This window comes from Hypanus sabinus, chromosome 6 (genome assembly GCF_030144855.1).
Source record: "Hypanus sabinus isolate sHypSab1 chromosome 6, sHypSab1.hap1, whole genome shotgun sequence".
In the NCBI taxonomy this organism is placed as follows: Eukaryota; Metazoa; Chordata; class Chondrichthyes; order Myliobatiformes; family Dasyatidae; genus Hypanus; species Hypanus sabinus.
Genome location: NC_082711.1, coordinates 85,825,004 through 85,844,135, shown reverse-complemented (window position 1 = coordinate 85,844,135; position 19,132 = coordinate 85,825,004). Strand labels below are relative to the sequence as shown.

At 39.6% G+C, this 19,132-nt stretch overlaps 1 protein-coding gene across 2 annotated transcripts in view; it reads right to left on the bottom strand.

Annotated features, from left to right (window-relative positions):
* Positions 1-5,441: 5,441 nt before the first annotated feature.
* The window catches only part of vps50 (VPS50 EARP/GARPII complex subunit), a 200,031-nt gene continuing 186,340 nt past the window's right edge, over positions 5,442-19,132 (bottom strand). Inside the window, exons 24-28 of one of the 2 annotated variants that reach the window (XM_059972546.1) lie at positions 13,497-13,593; positions 13,170-13,373; positions 12,824-12,945; positions 6,380-6,569; positions 5,442-6,142 (exon numbers count right to left, since the gene is read on the bottom strand). In XM_059972546.1, coding sequence (XP_059828529.1) covers positions 6,023-6,142; positions 6,380-6,569; positions 12,824-12,945; positions 13,170-13,373; positions 13,497-13,593 — 733 coding nt within the window. In that variant the 3' untranslated portion in view covers positions 5,442-6,022. The remainder of the gene's footprint in view (positions 6,143-6,379; positions 6,570-12,823; positions 12,946-13,169; positions 13,374-13,496; positions 13,594-19,132) is intronic. The other variant, XM_059972548.1, reaches the window with a different exon arrangement.

Sequence of the window (19,132 nt, the reverse complement as noted above, 5' to 3'; positions counted from 1 at the left end):
CTCAATGTCAGCAAGACCAAGGAGTTGATTATTGATCTCAGGAAAAGGAAACAAGAGGTCAGTGAGCAATTTCTCATCAGAGGATCAGCAACTTTAAATTCTGTGGTGTTTTCTTATTTTGGAGGACCTGTCCTGGGCCCAGTATGTAAGTGCCATCATGAAGAAAGCACCACAGCACCTCTACTTTCTTAGGAGTTTGTAAAGATTTGGCATGACATCTAAACCTTTGACAAATCTCAATAGATGTGTGATGGAGAATATATTGACTAGTTGCATCAAGGACTAATAAGGAAACACCAATATCCTTTTATGAAAAAGCCAAAGAAAAGTAGTGGATACGGCCCAGTTCCATATGAGTGAAGCCCTAACTGCCACTGAGCACATCTACACGAGGTGTTGTAGCAGAAAAGCAACATCCATCATCACAAACCCCACCTTCTGGGCCATGCATTCTTCCCACTGCTTCTATCAGGAAGAATGAATTGGAGCCTCAGGACTCACACCACCAGGTTCAGGAAGTTATTACCTTTCAGCCATCAGGCCCTTGAACCAGAGGGGATAACTTCACCCAACTTCACTTGCACCATCATTGAAATATTCCCACAACCTGTGGACACACTTTTAAGGACTCTTCATCTCATGTACTTATTTACTTATTATTATTTCTTTATTTTTATGTTTGCAGTAGTTGAACACCAAAGTTGATGCAATATTTCATTGATTCTGTTATGGTTATTATTCTATGGTTTTATTAAGTATACCAACAAGAAAATGAATCTCAATGTTGTATATGGTGACATATACGTACTTTGATAATAAATTTACTTTGAAGTTTGAATCCTTGAAAGACCATACCCCAAGGAGGGTGGACTGCAACCAATGTGCAAAAAAAAACCCCCCAAAAACCCAATTGTACAAATTCAAAAATAAAGTAATAAATAAGCAATAAATATTGAGAACATGAGGTGAAGAGTCCCTAAAAGTGAGTCAAGTTCAGTGGGAATAGATGAGTGATGGGGAAGTGATGCTGAGTGAAGTTTTAAGGGATGATAGTATGGCTTTCCGGATATTGTATTTTACTTGGTCACTAGACCTAAATGCCATTGATATGGCCCTCAGCAGATTACAGATCAGAAAGCTTCTGGATGGTTTTGTGGGGACATACTTGTCTACAACTGTTTTTCTAAAGCCTGTGACAACTGTAATGTATTCATTCAGATCCACTGATGAGTCCTTGAACACAGCCTGGTCCACCAACTCAAAGCAACCCCATAACCACTCCTCAGCCTCCTGCTATCACCTATTTGTTGTCCTTATCACTGGAGCCCTGCTCTTTAGACTCTACCTTACCCTAAACCTAACACAAATAGAAGGAAGACAGCTAAGTGATCAGATTTCCCAAGATGTGTTCTAGGCAAGGAACAGTAGGCATTCCTGCTGTGTAACAGTGGTTGAGTGTTTGGGATTCCTGGTGCTGCAGGTGATATGTTGATGATAATGGGCAGAGGTTTCTTCAACCAAGCCTGATTTAGGTCCCTGATAATGATTTGAAAGGCGTCAGGGTTTCTTGTTTGCTAATTGCAGCTTCCAATACATTCAGTGCTTGTTTAACATTTGCTTTGGGCAGTATGCAAACTGTGGTCAGGATCACAGAGGAGACCTCTCTTGGTAACTAGAATGGTTGGCACTTAATTATCAAATGTTCCAGGTTGGGGGATCTAGAGTGTGAAAAGACTGCTGTGTCCAAACACCATAAAGAGCTTATCATGAAATACAACTCCCACCTTTTGACTCCTCCGAATCAGCAGTCCAGTCCATCTGGTGTATCGAGAAGCCCTCAGGTCTTACCAACATTTCCAGCATGTCTGGAGTGAACCATGTCTCAGTGAAACACAGAATGCAGCATTTCCTCATTTCTCACCAAACATCAATCTTGCTCTTGTTCCCTAGGGTCTGTACATTTGTTAACAAGAAGCTGGGTGCAGGATGTTTCATTCCTGGCTGGGAGTCCTCCCTTCCTCCCTCTCTTCCGGCCATGCTGATGTACCTTCATCAGCTTAAAGGTGTTGTACCTGCAAGCTTGAGAATCAAGTTTTCAGAAGTTCATGAAACCGCTAGTTCATTAAGACGGTTCAGAAGAATGTTGCTAGGGTTCCATATATGAAGAAATTTGTTGTTTTGCAACAGCAGTACATTGCAATACATAATAATAAATAAAATATAAACTACAGTAAGAAATCTATTTTAAAGATTATATCAAATTAATGCAAAAAGAGCCAAAAAACGAATTGAGGTAGTGTACATGGATTCATTGTCCATTCGGAAATTTGATGGTAAAGGGGAAGAAGCTGTTCAAAAACATCAAGTGTGCATCTTCAGCTCCTGAAAATACTTTTAACTGTGAAAGCAGCTTGCTAACATAAGGAGCTGAGCAAGAATTATCCAAAGGAATTTCCATAAACATTGACTCAGTTCTTTCTGGTGATGATTGCTCGTGTTCAGACATTGATTTAACTTCTGGTGTCAACTGTTCTTTTCTGCTTAACACTGCAAAAAAATTTCTAGTTTACATTTTTTCATTTAAAAAAATAATCAAATTAAGGCTCTGTACTTATGGTAGACATATTGTATAAATTCTACATGATACACATTTCATTTTGAAATATGTTGGTTACATATTTCAGTAATTTATCTACATTATAATTTGAATGAAATATATATGTATATTTAAGTTTTCTCCCCAGTTCAGATCATCTATTAAAAATGTCAATTATAAAAAAACTATAACGCTGCTTACTAAATAAGATTGCTAAAGGATTACATTGCTGCTTTTCTGCTTTCTGTGATATATCCAAGTTGCAATTGCAGTATAACGAAAAAGACAAGCTGTCATATTTCCAGCTTGGAATGAACAGTAAGGGATCATGTGCAAGATTGACATTTGTGATTAGATTAAATCGGGAAAGAACCAAACAGTGAGGTTGTGTTTTTGATCACTCTTTCCCATTTAATTTCAAGAGAGACAGCCATTAATTTTGACCACCCACTCCTTTCAATATCTGTACAGAACTATTTTGTCCTTAATAAAGTGGTTTTAAATAAAAGGTGTAAATCATTTAATTGGACTTTTGCTTAGGCAGATGAAATTGAAAACTAATCCCAAAAATATACACAGAAAAACACAAGTTTAGTAAATATAACTGAGTCATCATCCTGATTGGGCATTCCTAACAAAATGATTTTGAATTATTATAAATACCGATCGTTATGTTCATTATTGGCTACAACCTGTTATGGTCACAGATTGGAGAAAAATTGATTATATGGAACGATAACAAAGATCATGGCTGTGTGAAAATTTAAATTCTCAATTAGTCATTGATGGAATTCATACATCTTAATCCTGTAATTAGAAGTCATTACAAATTGTGCAAAAGATATGGAGAATCTGCAGAGAGATATAAACAGGTTAGTGAGTGGGCAAGGGTCTGGCAGATGGACTACAATGTTGGTAAATGCAAGGTCATCTACTTTGGAAGGAAAGATGGAAAAGCAGATTATTATTTAAATGGTAAAAAAAGTTGTAGCATGTTGCTGTGCAGAGGGATTTGGGAGTGCTTGTGAATGAATCAAAAAAGGTTTGTTTGCAGGTACAGCAGGCTATCAAGAGGGCAAATGGAATGCTAACCTTCATTGCTGGAGGGATTGAATTTAAGAGCAGGGAGGTTATGCTGCATCTGGAGTTATGGTCTCCTTACTTGAGGAAGGATATACTGGCTTTAGAGGCGGTGCAGAGTAGGTACACCATGTTGATTCCAGAGATGAGGGGGTCTGACTATGAGGAGAGATTGAGTCACCTGGGACCGTACTCAATGGAATTCAGAAGAATGAGAGAAGATCTGATGGAAACATATAAAATTATGAAAGAGATAGATAAGATAGAGGCAGGAAAGTTGTTTCCACTGGTAGGTGAGACTAGAACTAGGAGACATAGCCTCAAGATTCGGGGGAGTAGGTTTGGGTCAGAAATGAGGAGGAACTGTTTTTTCCAGAGAGTGGTGAATCTGTGGAATTCTCTGCCCAATGAAGGAGTGGAGGCTACCTCAGTAAATATATTTAAGACAAGGCTGGATAGATTTTTGAATAGCAGGGGAACCAAGGGTTATGAGGTAAAGGCAGGTAGGTGGGGATGACTCCATGGCGAGAGCAGTCATGATCTTATTGAATGGTGGAACAGGTTCAATGGGCCAAGATGGCTTAATCCTGCTCCTATTTCTTATGTCCTTATGAATTTTGTTGCATGGATCCAAATTAACTATTTTAAGAAAGCATATATACCCATTATTTTAATGAAGTCTGAGAATTCACTCTGGTTATTCAGATTTTAGTGCAATATTTGAATAGAAGCAGTGAAATATTAGAATTTTTCTTATGCATTATAATTTCTACGAGCAACCTGCCTTAATTAAGATTGTGAATGAAATTAAAACAATATTGCAAAGGAATAAACTAATACAGCCTAAGTAGTCTTAAGGAGGTCAACTCTCCAGATAGATACCATTTATCACAAATTGGAAAGGTTCTTACTATTTCTCCACCAACCAGAGAACATATAGCTCAACAGGTTTGCATGGTGGGCCACCGTCAATAAGTAGTCAACCACAACGACACCACCAAAACAAAAATAGAATGGGTGACACAGGTTAAAGCCTCCAATTATGTAAATACCAGTATAGATGGTGAGTCCAGTGCAATCTGTTTGTGACATGGGATCTTATTTTAAGATGGATGATGTCAAGCTGTTAAGTTCCTTTCATTACTACAGACATGCCTTGTGTCCAGGGACCCTGGCTGTTGATTCTTGAATACACACTTTACAGGCTCTTTGATCCAACAAGTCAGTGCGTAACCATCAACCTAAATTAATCCCATTTTATTCTCCCCATATACTCACCAACTGCACCCAGATTCTATCAGTCACTCAGGCATCTAAACCACAAGCTGCTCATCTTTGGTATGAGGGAGGAGCACTTTTAAAACCCTTGTGGTCTCAGAGGGTTTGTGTAAACTCCATATCCAAGATCATGATGAAACTCAGGTTGAGAGCACTGACTGAGCAGCTCTACCAGCTGTGCCATTGCTTGAATACACAACAAAGTAGCATGTGGTGAAACAATTTGTTAAATGGTGAGTTTAAGCTTTATCTGACTATTCACTGATTAACCTAATTTAAGTGCTAAATGAACAACTTATTTGTTAAAGGTAACTGAGTGATAATGCATTTCATAATGACTTTATTGAAGAGTCTGCTTTGTTTTAATTGAGCCAGATGGAGCTGCGGCATCTAATGCAAGATGGACACTGTTCTCAAAATTAAATGCTGCTTCCCAGATACTTGCACAGCTGCAAGCCCCATATAACACTGATATAATGAGATAAGATTTCTGTAATTTAGAGTGTTTATTCACTTACCAATCCATGATCAATTCCAGTTCAACAAGAAACAAATGTTTTTTTTAAATTTTAGAACCAGAACAAATGAATATATAAATTGAATTTGTTACTTTTTGTGGTTCTACATGAAACATAAACATCCTTCAGTTGTTCATATTTACCCTTTACATACAGAAAAGTAATTGTAAAATCAGTTTCAGTAGTTCATACACTAACATTAATTAATATAGTCTCATTCTGTTACAATATATAATCCTTACATCCCATATTCTAATAGATACAATTTTAAGCTTCCTCCCACAATATAATAACCATAACATTGAAAATAGTTTTCATACAGGCTCTAAAGACAACATTACTCTTGATGACTTACCAAGACTGGAGTGAACATACATTTGCAACTAGAACAGCATTTTCAGTTCAGTTTGTTGTTTTTTTTTAAAATCAGAAAATACATAACATGCATCATAAGTGCGTGTAACAGAAAAGAGTTATGATGTATTAGCTGGGAGTGGAAATATTTATCCTTTTGCCATCCAGGACAGCAACATACAGACATCGGTAGAGGCTATCTCTTAAGTCTATCCGGTTCATCGATGGCGGCTATCAGTTTCTGCCGTGCTTTTTTATTGATATGCGAGCCCAGACATACATTCACAAGGTTCATTAACTGCTTCGTTGAATATTCCTGCCAAAAGAAAGCACAAAATTATAAATAAGAAAAAAAATCACTTAGCTTTACAAAACAATTTCACAGAAGTCAAACGAATAATGTGCTGATGTGAAAGCTCAACCAGCAGATGTTTCAAATTCTAATAGATGTATAAACATTTCATCTATAATAGAATATCTGGCGGTTGCAAAAATAATTTGAGACATTCAAACATGTTTAAGCCTTTCCTCTGCCATAACACACAAGCCTTACCCTATGTTCTTTGATCCACCTTTCCATATCATTTTCCGTTAGATAATAGGCTTTAATATAAGTTTCCACAAACTCCTTATCAGGAATTGGTCTGATGTCAGTCAGTTTCTCTAGTTTCATTAAAAACTGCTGGAAGTCCAACTGCATTAAGGCCCGTCCCTCATTGCTGCATTTTTTCACATTAGCATAACTGTAGGAGAAAGAGAAAGAAGATGGTCAAACCAGTACATATGACAAATTAAAGATAACCAATCTGAAAAGTGAAATATGAAAAATTCTATTAATTCTTACAGCAAAGCATTCAGCAGAATGCGAGTATTTAAAATTTGTACTCTAAAGAAATCTTCCAACAACTGTTTGTCAAAGTCATTCAGGAATTTGTCTCGTGTACGTAATGTTCATCATATATCCACGATTTGAGTGAGCAAGAGAGAAAACAGGATGGAACATAATCAGATGGGTAAATCCAATGGGGGTCTGATAGAGAACTACGAAAATCAAATAAATACTACGTAGAGTCAACATGGGATTACTAAAAGGCGTGTCGGTATCATTAGAGTCATAGAGCCTGCAAACAGGCCTTCGGGCCAAATAACCCATGCAGACTGTGCTGTCTAGCAATCTAGTCTCATATGTCCATAGTTGGCCTATAGCCCTCAAAACCTCTATGTAGATGTTGCCAATATATCTGACTCAACTACTATTTCCAAATACCCAAATAGTTCCTTTGTCTAAATCTCTCACTTGACCTTAAGCACACGTTCTCTTGCTTTTAGAACCCTATCCCTGGGGAAAAAGACTGTGCGCTTTTACTCCTGATCTTATAATACTCTATCAGGTGACCCCTGCCCCCACTCAATATTTAACATTCTAGGGAATATGCAACTTCTCCCTGTAACTTAAGCCACCCAAGTTTTCAAGTACTCTTTCAAGTCTAAAAAACATCATTCCTATAAGAGGATGATCAAAACTGTACACAATACTCCAAACGTAGCCTTATATAACTGCAACATCAAAACTATGATATTCAGTGCCCATGACTGAAGGTCAGCATGCCAAATACTTTCTTCACCACGCAATGTAGTTGTGATGTTGCTTTCCAAGATCTATGCACTTGCACCTCTAGATCCCTCTGTTCCATAGCACTCCCAGACTCCTACCATTCACTGCATCAATCCTACAATGGTTTGATCTCCCAAAATACAGTATCTCACATTTATCTGGATTGAAAGACATTTGTCAATCCACAGCTCACATACTCAGTTGATTAGGATCTCTAATTTTTCATAACTGTTTACACCATCTACAATATCACCTATTTTAGTATCATCTGCAAACTTACTAACACCATGCTTCGTATACTGACATCCAAATAATCCAAACACAGGCTTCCAGTCCAAGAAACAACTCTCAAACATCACCATCTGCTTCCTATCACAGAAAAGAGAAAATTTGCAGATGCTGCAAATCTGAACAACACACGCTAAATGCTGGAGGAACTCAGCAGGCTAGGCAGCATCTATGGAAAAAAGTACAGTTGACATTACCGGCCAAAATCCTTCTGCAGGACCGGGCCAATTATGAATCCAATCTATTATCTCCCCATGTGCTCTAAATGCCATGAAAGACCTTGTCAAAGGCCTTGCTTAAGTGCATACAGACAGTATCTGGTCTACCCTCACCCACCCTCTTGGTTACTTCATCGAACAACTCGAAGAGATTTGTCAGACATGACTTCCTGCTGACTGACCAGAATATGCCTCTCCATATGTTGGTAATTCCTGTCCCTCAGGATCCTCTCCAGCAAACTACCCACCATAGAAGTCAGTCACATTGGTATGTAACTTTCTGGCTTGCTTTGTTACCCTTTTTAAACAATGGTACCACATTAGGCCACTCCCCAGTCATTCAGAACCTCAGCTGTGGCTACAGGTGAAGCAAACATCTCTGCAAAAACCTCCACAATTTCTTCTCTAGCTTCCCACAAGGCCCAAGAATGCAATAGGTCTGGCCATGGGGATGTGTATTCCTTAGTGCACTTTAAAACCTGTAAAACCTCCTCCCTGCTAATTTGTATGTCGATTAAGGCAACACCACTCATTTTCTCCATTTCTTTATCTTCCATCATTTTATCCACAGAAAAAAACTGAAGAGAAACATTCAGTAAAAATTTCACCCATTTATTTTGGTTCCTTACACAGATGGCCATGTTGATTTCTAAGGGAACCTATTCTCTCCCTAGCCAACCGTTTACTCTTAATATACCTACAGAATCTCTCAAGATTTTGCTTCACCTTGCCTGCCAGAACTCGCTCATTCTCTTTTTGCCCTCTTAACTTCCCTCTTTAGTGCACTCTCATACTTCTTGTGGTTAACAAATACAAATGTTCACAGGTGTAATGAAAAACCTACTTGCAAGAGCATCACACACAGAGTATCATACAAGCAGGATTCACAATATAAATTAAACAAATTATATACAATTATTACAAGAACACACAACTAGAACAAAAAGAGTCCATTTTAGTGCAAAATGGTAATATTGCTGGAGTGATTGTAGTGATTTTGCTGGTTGGCTTAAGAATTGAATGGTTGAAGAAAAGTTGTTCTGGAAACTGCTGGTGTGGGATTTCAGGCTTATTCTGCAAGTATTCTTCAAACCTTCTTCATCACTTAATTTACCTTTGCTGCCACTTTTCTGAATCTTTGGATTTTTGTAGCTGGTCCTTAATGCTCCCTAGGGCCCTATCATTCATGGTACATTTCCCTCCGTTATTGAACCCTCACAAGCATGATTACATCATTCACACATTTAGTTAACTCCTGAAAAATAGCAGTTGAATTAGTCAGATAGGAACTTCCACCAACAAAGTTGCCACACAAGTTAATAGGGTTGGTGTGAAAACAAATGGTGTGTTGGCTTTTATTAGTTGGGAAATTAAACTCAAGAGCTCTATAAAAAAGGCTCTATAAAACCTTTGCCAGACCACACTTGGAATAGTGTGTCAGCTCTGGTCACCTCATTATAAGAAGCATGTAGAAGCTTCAGAGGAGATTTACCATGATTCTGCCTGGATGGGAGGGCATGTCTTTTGAGGATAGGATGAACAAGTTAAAGCCTTTCTCTTTGGAGCAAAGGAGGATGAGATGACTAGACAGAGGTGTACAAGATGAGAAGAGGCATAGGGCAAGTGAATAGCCAGAGACTATTCCCAGTGTACAATTGGCTAATACAATGAGGCATAATTTTAAGGTGATTGGAGCAAAGTATATGAGGGATGTCAGAGGTAAGACCTTTACACGAAGTGGTAGGTACATGGAACTCACTGCCAGTGGTGGTAATAGAGGCTGATACACTAGGAACATTTAAGACACTCTAAGGTAGGCACATGGATGATAGAAGAATGGAGGGTTGTGTAGGAAGGAAGTTTTAGATTTGTCTTAGAATATGTTAAAAGGTTGGCACAACATCAAGACAAAGCACATTGATGAAGGTAAAGCAGTGGATATGGCGCATATAGACTTTAGACATTAAGGCTTTAGGCTGATGGCATCTTGTAAGGTTCCCCATGGTGGGCTCATTTAGAAAGTCAGGAGGCATAGGATTCAGGGACACTTGGCTGTGAGGATACATAACTGGCTTGCCCATAGAAGGGAGATGGTGGTAGCAGATGGGAGCGTATTCTACCTGGAGGTTGGTGATCAGTGGTGTTCCACAGAGAACCGTTCCAGCTATTTATGATTTTTATAAATGGTTTGGATTCATTTTCAATGGGACATTGACATGATGCAGAGCTGGACTGAGAAGTGGCTGATGGAGTTCAACCAGGAAAAATGTATGGTGATACATTTTGAAAGGTTGAATTTGAAGGCAAATACAAGATTAATGGTAAAATTCTTGGCAGTGTGGTAATATGATGTAATTTTCCATGTTCTATGAAATCTGTGATAAGTATCCTTGCCTTTCCAAGGAAAGATAAATAATGTTTCTTTGTAATGTAAGAGTCACAACCTGCAGAGCTACAGATAAAGTGCTAGGATGTGGTATCTGATTGGGCAGCCCTTCGTTGAGAAATGGGGCTCAATGCTGGCCCCCACCACCACCACCATCTTTATGTATCACAAATGATCTATGATATAAAACACCATTGAACTTTTAATGGAGTAAATTATATGAAAAATATTTTTATTGTTTCCACATATGCCAGATATAGTTCAGAAGGAATATTGTTAGTTCAACTTCCACACTTGAACTCAAGCATATAATCTCAAACAATGACTCAAGTAATGCAGGGACAAATGTTTAATTCGATACAAAGTCTCTACCTGCCTTCTTATCACTCAACCAACATAACAAACAATTAACCTTGCTACTGTTCACGGGACTTACTGGGGTCAAGATCACTGCTGCACTGTCCCATCTGATGAAGGGTTCTGGACTTGAAATGTTAACTACTTCTCTTTCCACAGATGCTGTCTACCTTGCTGAGCTTTTCCATCATTTTCTCAGCAGACAAATGGTGTAAATAATGGACAACAGCTATGGATGCCATGTCTTTGAAGACTCATTTGATCTTAAAACTTTCAGCAGCTCAATTCAATTCTTGTGGAAATAAACACGAGGAAATCTGCAGATGCTGGAAATTCAAACAACACACACAAAATGCTGGTGGAACACAGCAGACCAGGCAGCATCGGGCAGCATCTATAAGGAGAAGCACTGTCAACGTTTCGGGCTGAGACCCTTCGTCAGGACTAACTGAAAGGAAAGATAGTAAGAGATTTGAAAGTAGTGGGGGGAGGGGGAAATGCGAAATGATAGGAGAAGACCGGAGGGGGTGGGATGAAGCTAAGAGCTGGAAAGGTGATTGGCGAAAGTGATACAGAGCTGGAGAAGGGAAAGGATCATGGGACGGGAGGCCTCGGGAGAAATGGGGGGGGGGGGGGGGGAGCACCAGAGGGAGATGGAGAACAGGCAGAGAGAGACAAAAAAAATAAACAACTAAATATGTCAGGGATGGGGTAAGAAGGAGTGGAGGGGCATTAACGGAAGTCAGAGAAGTCAATGTTCATGCCATCAGGTTGGAGGCTACCCAGCCGGTATATAAGGTGTTGTTCCTCCAACCTGAGTTTGGATTCATCTTGACAGTAGAGGAGGCCATGGATAGACATAACAGAATGGGAATGGGATGTGGAATTAAAATGTGTGGCCACTGGGAGATCCTGCTTTCTCTGGCGGACCAAGCGTAGGTGTTCAGCAAAACGGTCTCCCAGTCTGCGTCAGGTCTCACCAATATATAAAAGGCCACACCGGGAGCACTGGACACAGTATATCACACCAGCTGACTCACAGGTGAAGTGTTGCCTCACCTGGAAGGACTGTCTGGGGCCCTGAATGGTGGTGAGGGAGGAAGTGTAAGGGCAGGTATAGCACTTGTTCCGCTTACAAGGGTAAGTGCCAGGAGGGAGATCGGTGGGAAGGGATGGGGGGACGAGTGGACAAAAGAGTTGCGTAGAGAGCGATCCCTGCGGAAAGCAGAAAGGGGGGGGGGGGAGGGAAAGATGTGCTTGGTAGTGGGATCCCATTGGAGCTGGCGGAAGTTACGGAGAATTATACGTTGGACCTGGAGGCTGGTGGGGTGGTAGGTGAGGACAAGGGGAACCCTATCCCGAGTGGGGTGGCGGGTGGATGAGGTGAGGGCAGATGTGCGGGAAATGGGAGAGACGCGTTTGAGAGCAGAGCTGATGGTGGAAGGAGGGAAGGCCCTTTGTTTAAAAAAGGAAGACATCTCCTTCGTCCTGGAATGAAAAGCCTCATCCTGAGAGCAGATGCGGCGGAGATGGAGGAATTATGAGAAGGGGATAGCATTTTTGCAAGAGACAGGGTGGGAAGAGGAATAGTCCAGGTAGCTGTGAGAGTCTGTAGGCTTATAGTAGATATCAGTAGATAAGCCATCTCCAGAGATGGAGACAGAAAGATCAAGAAAGGGGAGGGAGGTGTCGGAAATGGACCAGGTAAATTTGAGGGCAGGGTGAAAGTTGGAGGCAAAGTTAATGAAGTCAACGAGCTCAGCATGCGTGCAGGAGGCAGCGCCAATGCAGTTGTCGATGTAGCAAAGGAAAAGTGGGGGACGGATACCCGTATAGACTTGGAACATGGACTGTTCCACAAAGCCAACAAAAAGGCAGGCATAACTGGGACCCATGCGGGTGCCCATGCCTACACCCTTGGCTTGGAGGAAGTGGGAGGAGCCAAAGGAGAAATTATTGAGAGTAAAAATTAATTCCGTCAGACGGAGGAGAGTGGTGGTAGAGGGGAATTGGTTAGGTCTGGAAAACTAATTCCTCTAGACGGAGGAGAGTGGTGAACTAATTCCACTAGAATTCTTGCGGAAATGGAGGGTGTTTTGTAATTCAGAAAATAGTTTACTAAAATGAACTTACCCTTCCACTATAGTTCTGTTTGCCAGCCGGATACAATGCTCCCAAAGGACGTTGGACACTTGGAATGGTATACGCACTTGTTTAGAAACTTCAGATAACTTCTTATGGAAATGTTCAAACTCCTTGAGAAACCATTGACAGAATAAAACAGAAAAGACATTCTGGTTTAATATACCTGAATATTAGCATCTTGTATTTTCATAGTAATTTTGTTTTTCAGTGCAAAGGAACATAGCAAAGGAAAAACACTTGCTGCAAACAAACTCTTATACGCTGTGAAATTATTCTATCAATTTGATTACAATGTTATAGTAACTATTGCGACCATTTTCATTCTTGCAATTACCTTGAGAAGAGTATCAACGTACACATTGTGCTGTGACATAATTTCTTTTATATCCCACTTCACACTGGCCATAAGATGCAACATCTGTTCGTAATCGATTGCTTTAGCAGCCACAATCCAATAGATCGGTTTGCGCAGCTCACTGGCAGTTGCCACGGTCTTTTTGTTATCCGATAGGAAGAGAAAATACAGAATAGTTGAAAACTATGAAAAAAACGCAAATCAACAACTGAAAGTGATCTTATTTTAGAAGCAGACATTTAAAAATTGATAATTTACTTCCTAACTACAGTGAATGTTTTTCCATTTGAAAAATTCAGTTCTGACCTGGGAATAGAACTGCTGCAAAAAAGGCTTCTTGGCTGAAGGCATCATGGCATCAAGATGAGGTTGCAAACAATCAAATTGATCAGCCAGAAACACCCTGGGAAACACAGACATACAAGACCATTTATGCTTTGGCAATTATTGTCAGCACCTTAAGAATATATTGTCAGTTCTCATCCAAAAGAATTCCAATAAACCAAAGTAGTATTAAGGTCAGAGTTCAATCTGAAAAGTATATCTACAAAACTCTGGCTTCAAATTGTGAATTCAGCTTCCCATTTGTTGCAAAGGAAATCAAGTAATCAGAAATTTGCAATTATTCTTGAAATGATCATCACTTTTCTGTGCTTTTTGCATAAATGCCAAATATCATTGCCCTACAGATTGCCATTACTAATGCACATCTAGATTTAACTGTTTCCTTAATGTTTTGGGCGAGCTCAAAACGAGATTGGCAGAGAGATGGATGCCCAAGAGTGTCTTTACAAGTGACAGTGATTGATAAGGAAGGCAGGGGGTTGGTAAGCAAGTTTGGGAAGTCTTGATGAAAAAACAAAGAATTTTTTGGTTGTGTTTAATGGCTTATGCTTCACTGCAGACCACTTTGATTACTTTACACTACAATCGCCTTCATGTTTGCTTGTTATAATTGAGTATGTTCTTGTTAAAATGGTGCAATAATTTAAAGTTATCTTCTTAATGCCTCTTGTATGATGCTATGTGCCTGTGCTGCTGATTTAATTAAGTATTTCATTGCACCTGTGCATAAATGTATTTTCAAACTCAACTTTGAACTTGATGGAATTTTCCTTTTATAAAGCTTGGGTGTTTAGATATCCTTGCTCCACAATCCAGTAAATTGGCCGACCTGCTGGCAACTTTGACGAGCTATCTAGGTCAGGGGTCACCAACCTTTTTTGCACCACGGACCGGTTTGCTATTGACAATATTCTTGCAGACCGGCTGATGGGGGCGGGAGGGTGGTGTTAATCACGACTGGAATATAGGTGATATGTCAAATATAAGTGGCTAATGCACTCAATTTTGTTTCTAAATGGGTTTATCTAACGAATTTAATATTAAACACACAGCGCATAGCTTCCTTGCATGAATATAGTGATAAGTCAATTATAAGTTACATATAAGTCAATAGCATCATAACATTTTAAGTAACGTTTGGATATTAAACACACAGCACATACTTTCCTGATATGAACATATAAAATCACTGCAACACACCAATATCGCTGAATCAGTGGGAGCCCTGGGCTTCTTTCCCTGCAACATGACAGTCCCATTGAGGGGTAATGGGAGACAGCGATACTCAAAAGGGGTTCCTTATGTTCAGTCTATTCTGCAATTTAGTTTTCGTTGGATTCATTGCAGAAAACCCCACAGAGATATGATGTTGGAAATGGAAGCAACGTTTTCAGTGCTTTTGTGGCTATCTCAGGATATTCAGCCTTGACTTTGATCCAGAATGCCGGCAGCAATGTTATGTCAAACAATACTTTTCAGCCCACCGCCATTTGCAAGCTCGAGGAGTTGGTCTTCTTCCCGCACAGACATGGATGATTCACAAATAGGTCACGAACCCATTCCTTTGCACGTCTTGGGTCATTTGCGGTTGGGAAGTAACACTCGAATTTTGTCGACGGCAAAGATTGGTGATTGCGCACCAGCTTTGAGAAGGACGGTGCAGCCTCAATCTCTCCCTAAATCCCAGCTAAAGTTGGGAACATGGCAAATATGCCCCTGTCAACTCGCCGTCCCCACAGTTCCAGTTTGGCTTTGAAAGCAGACACTTTATCTGCCAACTTGAAGACAGTTGTTATTCTCCCTTGAAGTGACAAATTGAATTCATTAAGCAGGTTGAAGATATCACACAGATAAGCGAATTTTGCTATCCCACTCCTCGTCACTGAAGCGTGCTGCCAGTGGTGACTTTTTTCCTGAAAGAAATCTCCGTAGCTGAAAGAGAAACCTGTGCCATCTTGTTAGCTGCAGCTTCTCCCAACAGTTCACGGCACATGTCCTTGGCAGCAGGCAGAATCAATTCTTCACCAACAGTGAAAGGCTTCTTAGCCTTAGCAATACGGTTAGCCACTAAGTACGATGCTCTCAGAGCAGCAGCATTTGTGGAGGTGGTGGCTCTCAGCACTTGCTTCTGTCCCGCTTGCTCACGCTTTTTTTCCGCTCAAATATCTCAACGGGTTTGTCTTTAAGGGCAGGGTCCTTGGACTCAAGGTGCCGAAGCAGTTTTGTGGGCTTCATTACCTCATTAGACAGCTTGTCCCCAGATATTACACACAGGGGGCTTGGAGCATGCGAGTCACCAGTCGCATTTAAAGCCATATTTTATGTACGACTCGTCGTATTTTCTGTTGAAGGAAGTGATCTCTTTTTTTTTAGCAGATTCAGCCTCAGTTGTCTCTGCGTTATCACCATCATTAGGCCTTTTATGTCCCCTACCACCTCTCATGTGTGCTGATATGGTATCACATGCAAGGGTCGCTCTGCTAGTTGCTGCAGGACATGCTGCACACACATTAGACACACTGTCATCAGTACACGTCATCCTCAGAAAGGCAATGCCCCTTATTAAGGACCTCCAGCACCCAGGGCATGCCCTTTTCTCACTGTTACTATTAGGTAGGAGGTTCAGAAGCCTGAAGGCACACACTCAGTGATTCAGGAACAGCTTCTTCCCCTCTGCCATCTGATTCCTAAATGGACATTGAACCCTTGAATACTACCACAAGTAGTATTATAAATACATACTATTGGGTTTTTTTTTTGCACAATTTTTAATCTATTCAATATACGTATACTGTAAACTGATTTACTTATTATTTTTTCTTCTATATTATGTTTTGCTTTGATTTGCTGCTGCTAAGTTAACAAATTTCACAACACATGCCAGTGATAATAAACCTGATTCTGATTTTGATCCTGTAACTCATCACCCTTATACATAGTCATAACCTGTTCTAAGGCATTGCATATAGTTTCATTTCCTCTAACAAACCGAGCTTCAACATTGCATGTTTCTCTAATTTCTCTCTTTGTCTCGACTTCAAGCTCATTACTTTCAGCTGGACTCATGTTGTTTTCCAAGTGCATAAATCAGACAAAACAATGATTAAATCAATTCAAGAAGCAATTTCATTCTTCAGTTTTTCAGCAGAATCAAATGGTCGAACTATTCAGGCAGACACCACTACACAGCTTTCCAATCCAATCCACTTAGACAAGGCAGTGCTGACCATTCAAAACTGTGTTTCAAATCCAAACACACAGCATTAATCAACAAAAGCTTGTTACTTGTCACAAGCTGCTCCAGGCTGCAAAGCTCCTAATTGCATGGACATGTCCAAATGCTTAGTATTCATTTGGTGTAAAAGTAGAAAATTTTTGCTGACAGAAATGTAGCAGCAATATCAAACCAAAACAATTGTCGCTAGTCTGTGACTGCTACAGCGTTGTCATACTTGCATGACGTGCCCCTAGCTCCAATGATTTCTCCAAAAAACAAATACTTTATTCAACCCTTTATTAGTAACCAACAATCATGAAGCAATGAAACTTAAATGTATGCAAGTGTAAGCTAAGCTTTATCCAGCATTATCTTACTGGTCAGCAAAAATATGCCCTCCGCCTGTCCCAAGCAACAAAATGTCATAAAATAAGCAAGAGTATGTAACTTATTCCCTTTGCTTTTACCATGTCCCCACTCATGTGACAATTAATCATAATAAAAGAGCAGAATACAAAGCAGATAGAGAACAGATACTGCAGTAACAATATGGTATAGTTAGAGAAGATAGCTGAGTGTGATCAGAGCCCAATGCTTTGGGGATATTGGTCAAGGACAGGGCATTGACACTACCCTATCAATTGAATTAACAGAGTTTTATGCTAAAACATAATTTGTGATAAGTTTTGAGTACTTTGAGATGTCTACTTGATGTATCCTGTGATGCCAAAATATACACTAAGTATGGACTATCTACCAAGCCAGAAGTCTGAATAAAACAGAGAAATACTGGGACTAATAATACACTATTACAATAATTTTATTAGATCTACACATTATTTAGCTGGAAAAAGTGAGAGATTAATCAGACACAGTTGAAATGGTATAAGATGAGATAAAAACCATTTTTTTCAAGAAAAAATGAATGCAACTCCAAAGTTCAGATGCTACAGGATGTGAAAGTTCATACAGGGTACGAGAACCAAATTGACTTTACTGTGAGCACTATATTATCAAATGCTGAGAGGAGGAAAGTGCAGAGGTAAAAGTTTAGATCAAAATTGGAAAGGCTAAAAGAAAAAAAAGAATATGGATAAATAAATCTGAAGAAAATCCAAAATTATATGATCATATAAAGATTACATGATTTGAATGAAAAAAAGGGGACAATCAAGAAAATTATAGGGGACTAGCATACACTGGAATTGGAAAATATGGACCTGGTTATAAATGAATGCAGTTTCACAGTCAACCACCATAGAGAAGCAGTAAGAATGAAGATTTTATTTTAATAAGGCAATACAATGCAAGAAATTCCAACAATAACTGCATTCAGCATTAACTGGGTTCCTGCAAGGCTACTGTGCACGCTGCTCGTCATCACACAACAAGAAAGATATGATAGCACAAGAGAAGCTGCAGGGCCAATTCATGAGATAGCCTCAGGGATTAAGAAGTTTGCTTATGAAGAAAAAATAGGCTGCTTTTTTTGGAAGGGGACATTGCAGAAACTTTTATTTAGGAGCTATAAAAGGGGAGAGATCATAGCAGAAAAGTCAATAACTCTTGGATATAGATTTGAGGTAAGAGGTAAAAGTTCAGAGTAAAATTATCAAAGTGCATATATGGTGGCACTGAGATTTGTTTTCTTGTGGGCATTTACAGTAAATTCAAGAAACACAACAGAATCAATGAAAGACTGCATGCCACAGGATGGGCAAATAAACAACCTGCAAAAGAAACCAAAGTGTGGAAATATGAAAAGAAAGAAAAATAAAAATAATAATAAATAAATATTCAATAAATATTGAGAACATGAGATGAGGAGTCCTTGAAACTGAGTCCATAGATTGTGTGAACAGTTCAGTGATGAGGTGAGTGAAGTTGAATGAAATTATCTCCTATGGTTCAAGAGCCTGATGGTTGAAGGGCAATAACTGTTCCTGAACCAAGTAGTGTGGGTCCGGAGGCTCCTGTACCTCCTCCTGGTTGCAGCAGCAAGACAACAGCATGGCCTGGATGGTAGGGATCCTGTCTGATGGATGATGCTTTCTTCCTGTGACAGTGCTCTGTATAGATGTGCTCAGTGGTAGGGAAGGTTTTACCTGTGATGGACTGGGCCATTTCCTCTATTTCTTATAAGCATTTCCATTCAAGGGCATTAGTGTTTCCATTCCAGGCTGTGATGCAACCAGTGAAAATACTCTCCAATGCATATCTATAGAAGTCTGTCACAGTTTTAGATGACATGCTGAATTTTCACAAACTTCTAAGAAAGTAGAAGTGCTGCTATGGTTTCTACATAAATGGCATTTACGTTCTGGACTAAGGACAGATCCTCTGAGAATTAATGTCTAGATCTCACAGATTAAGAGCTGAT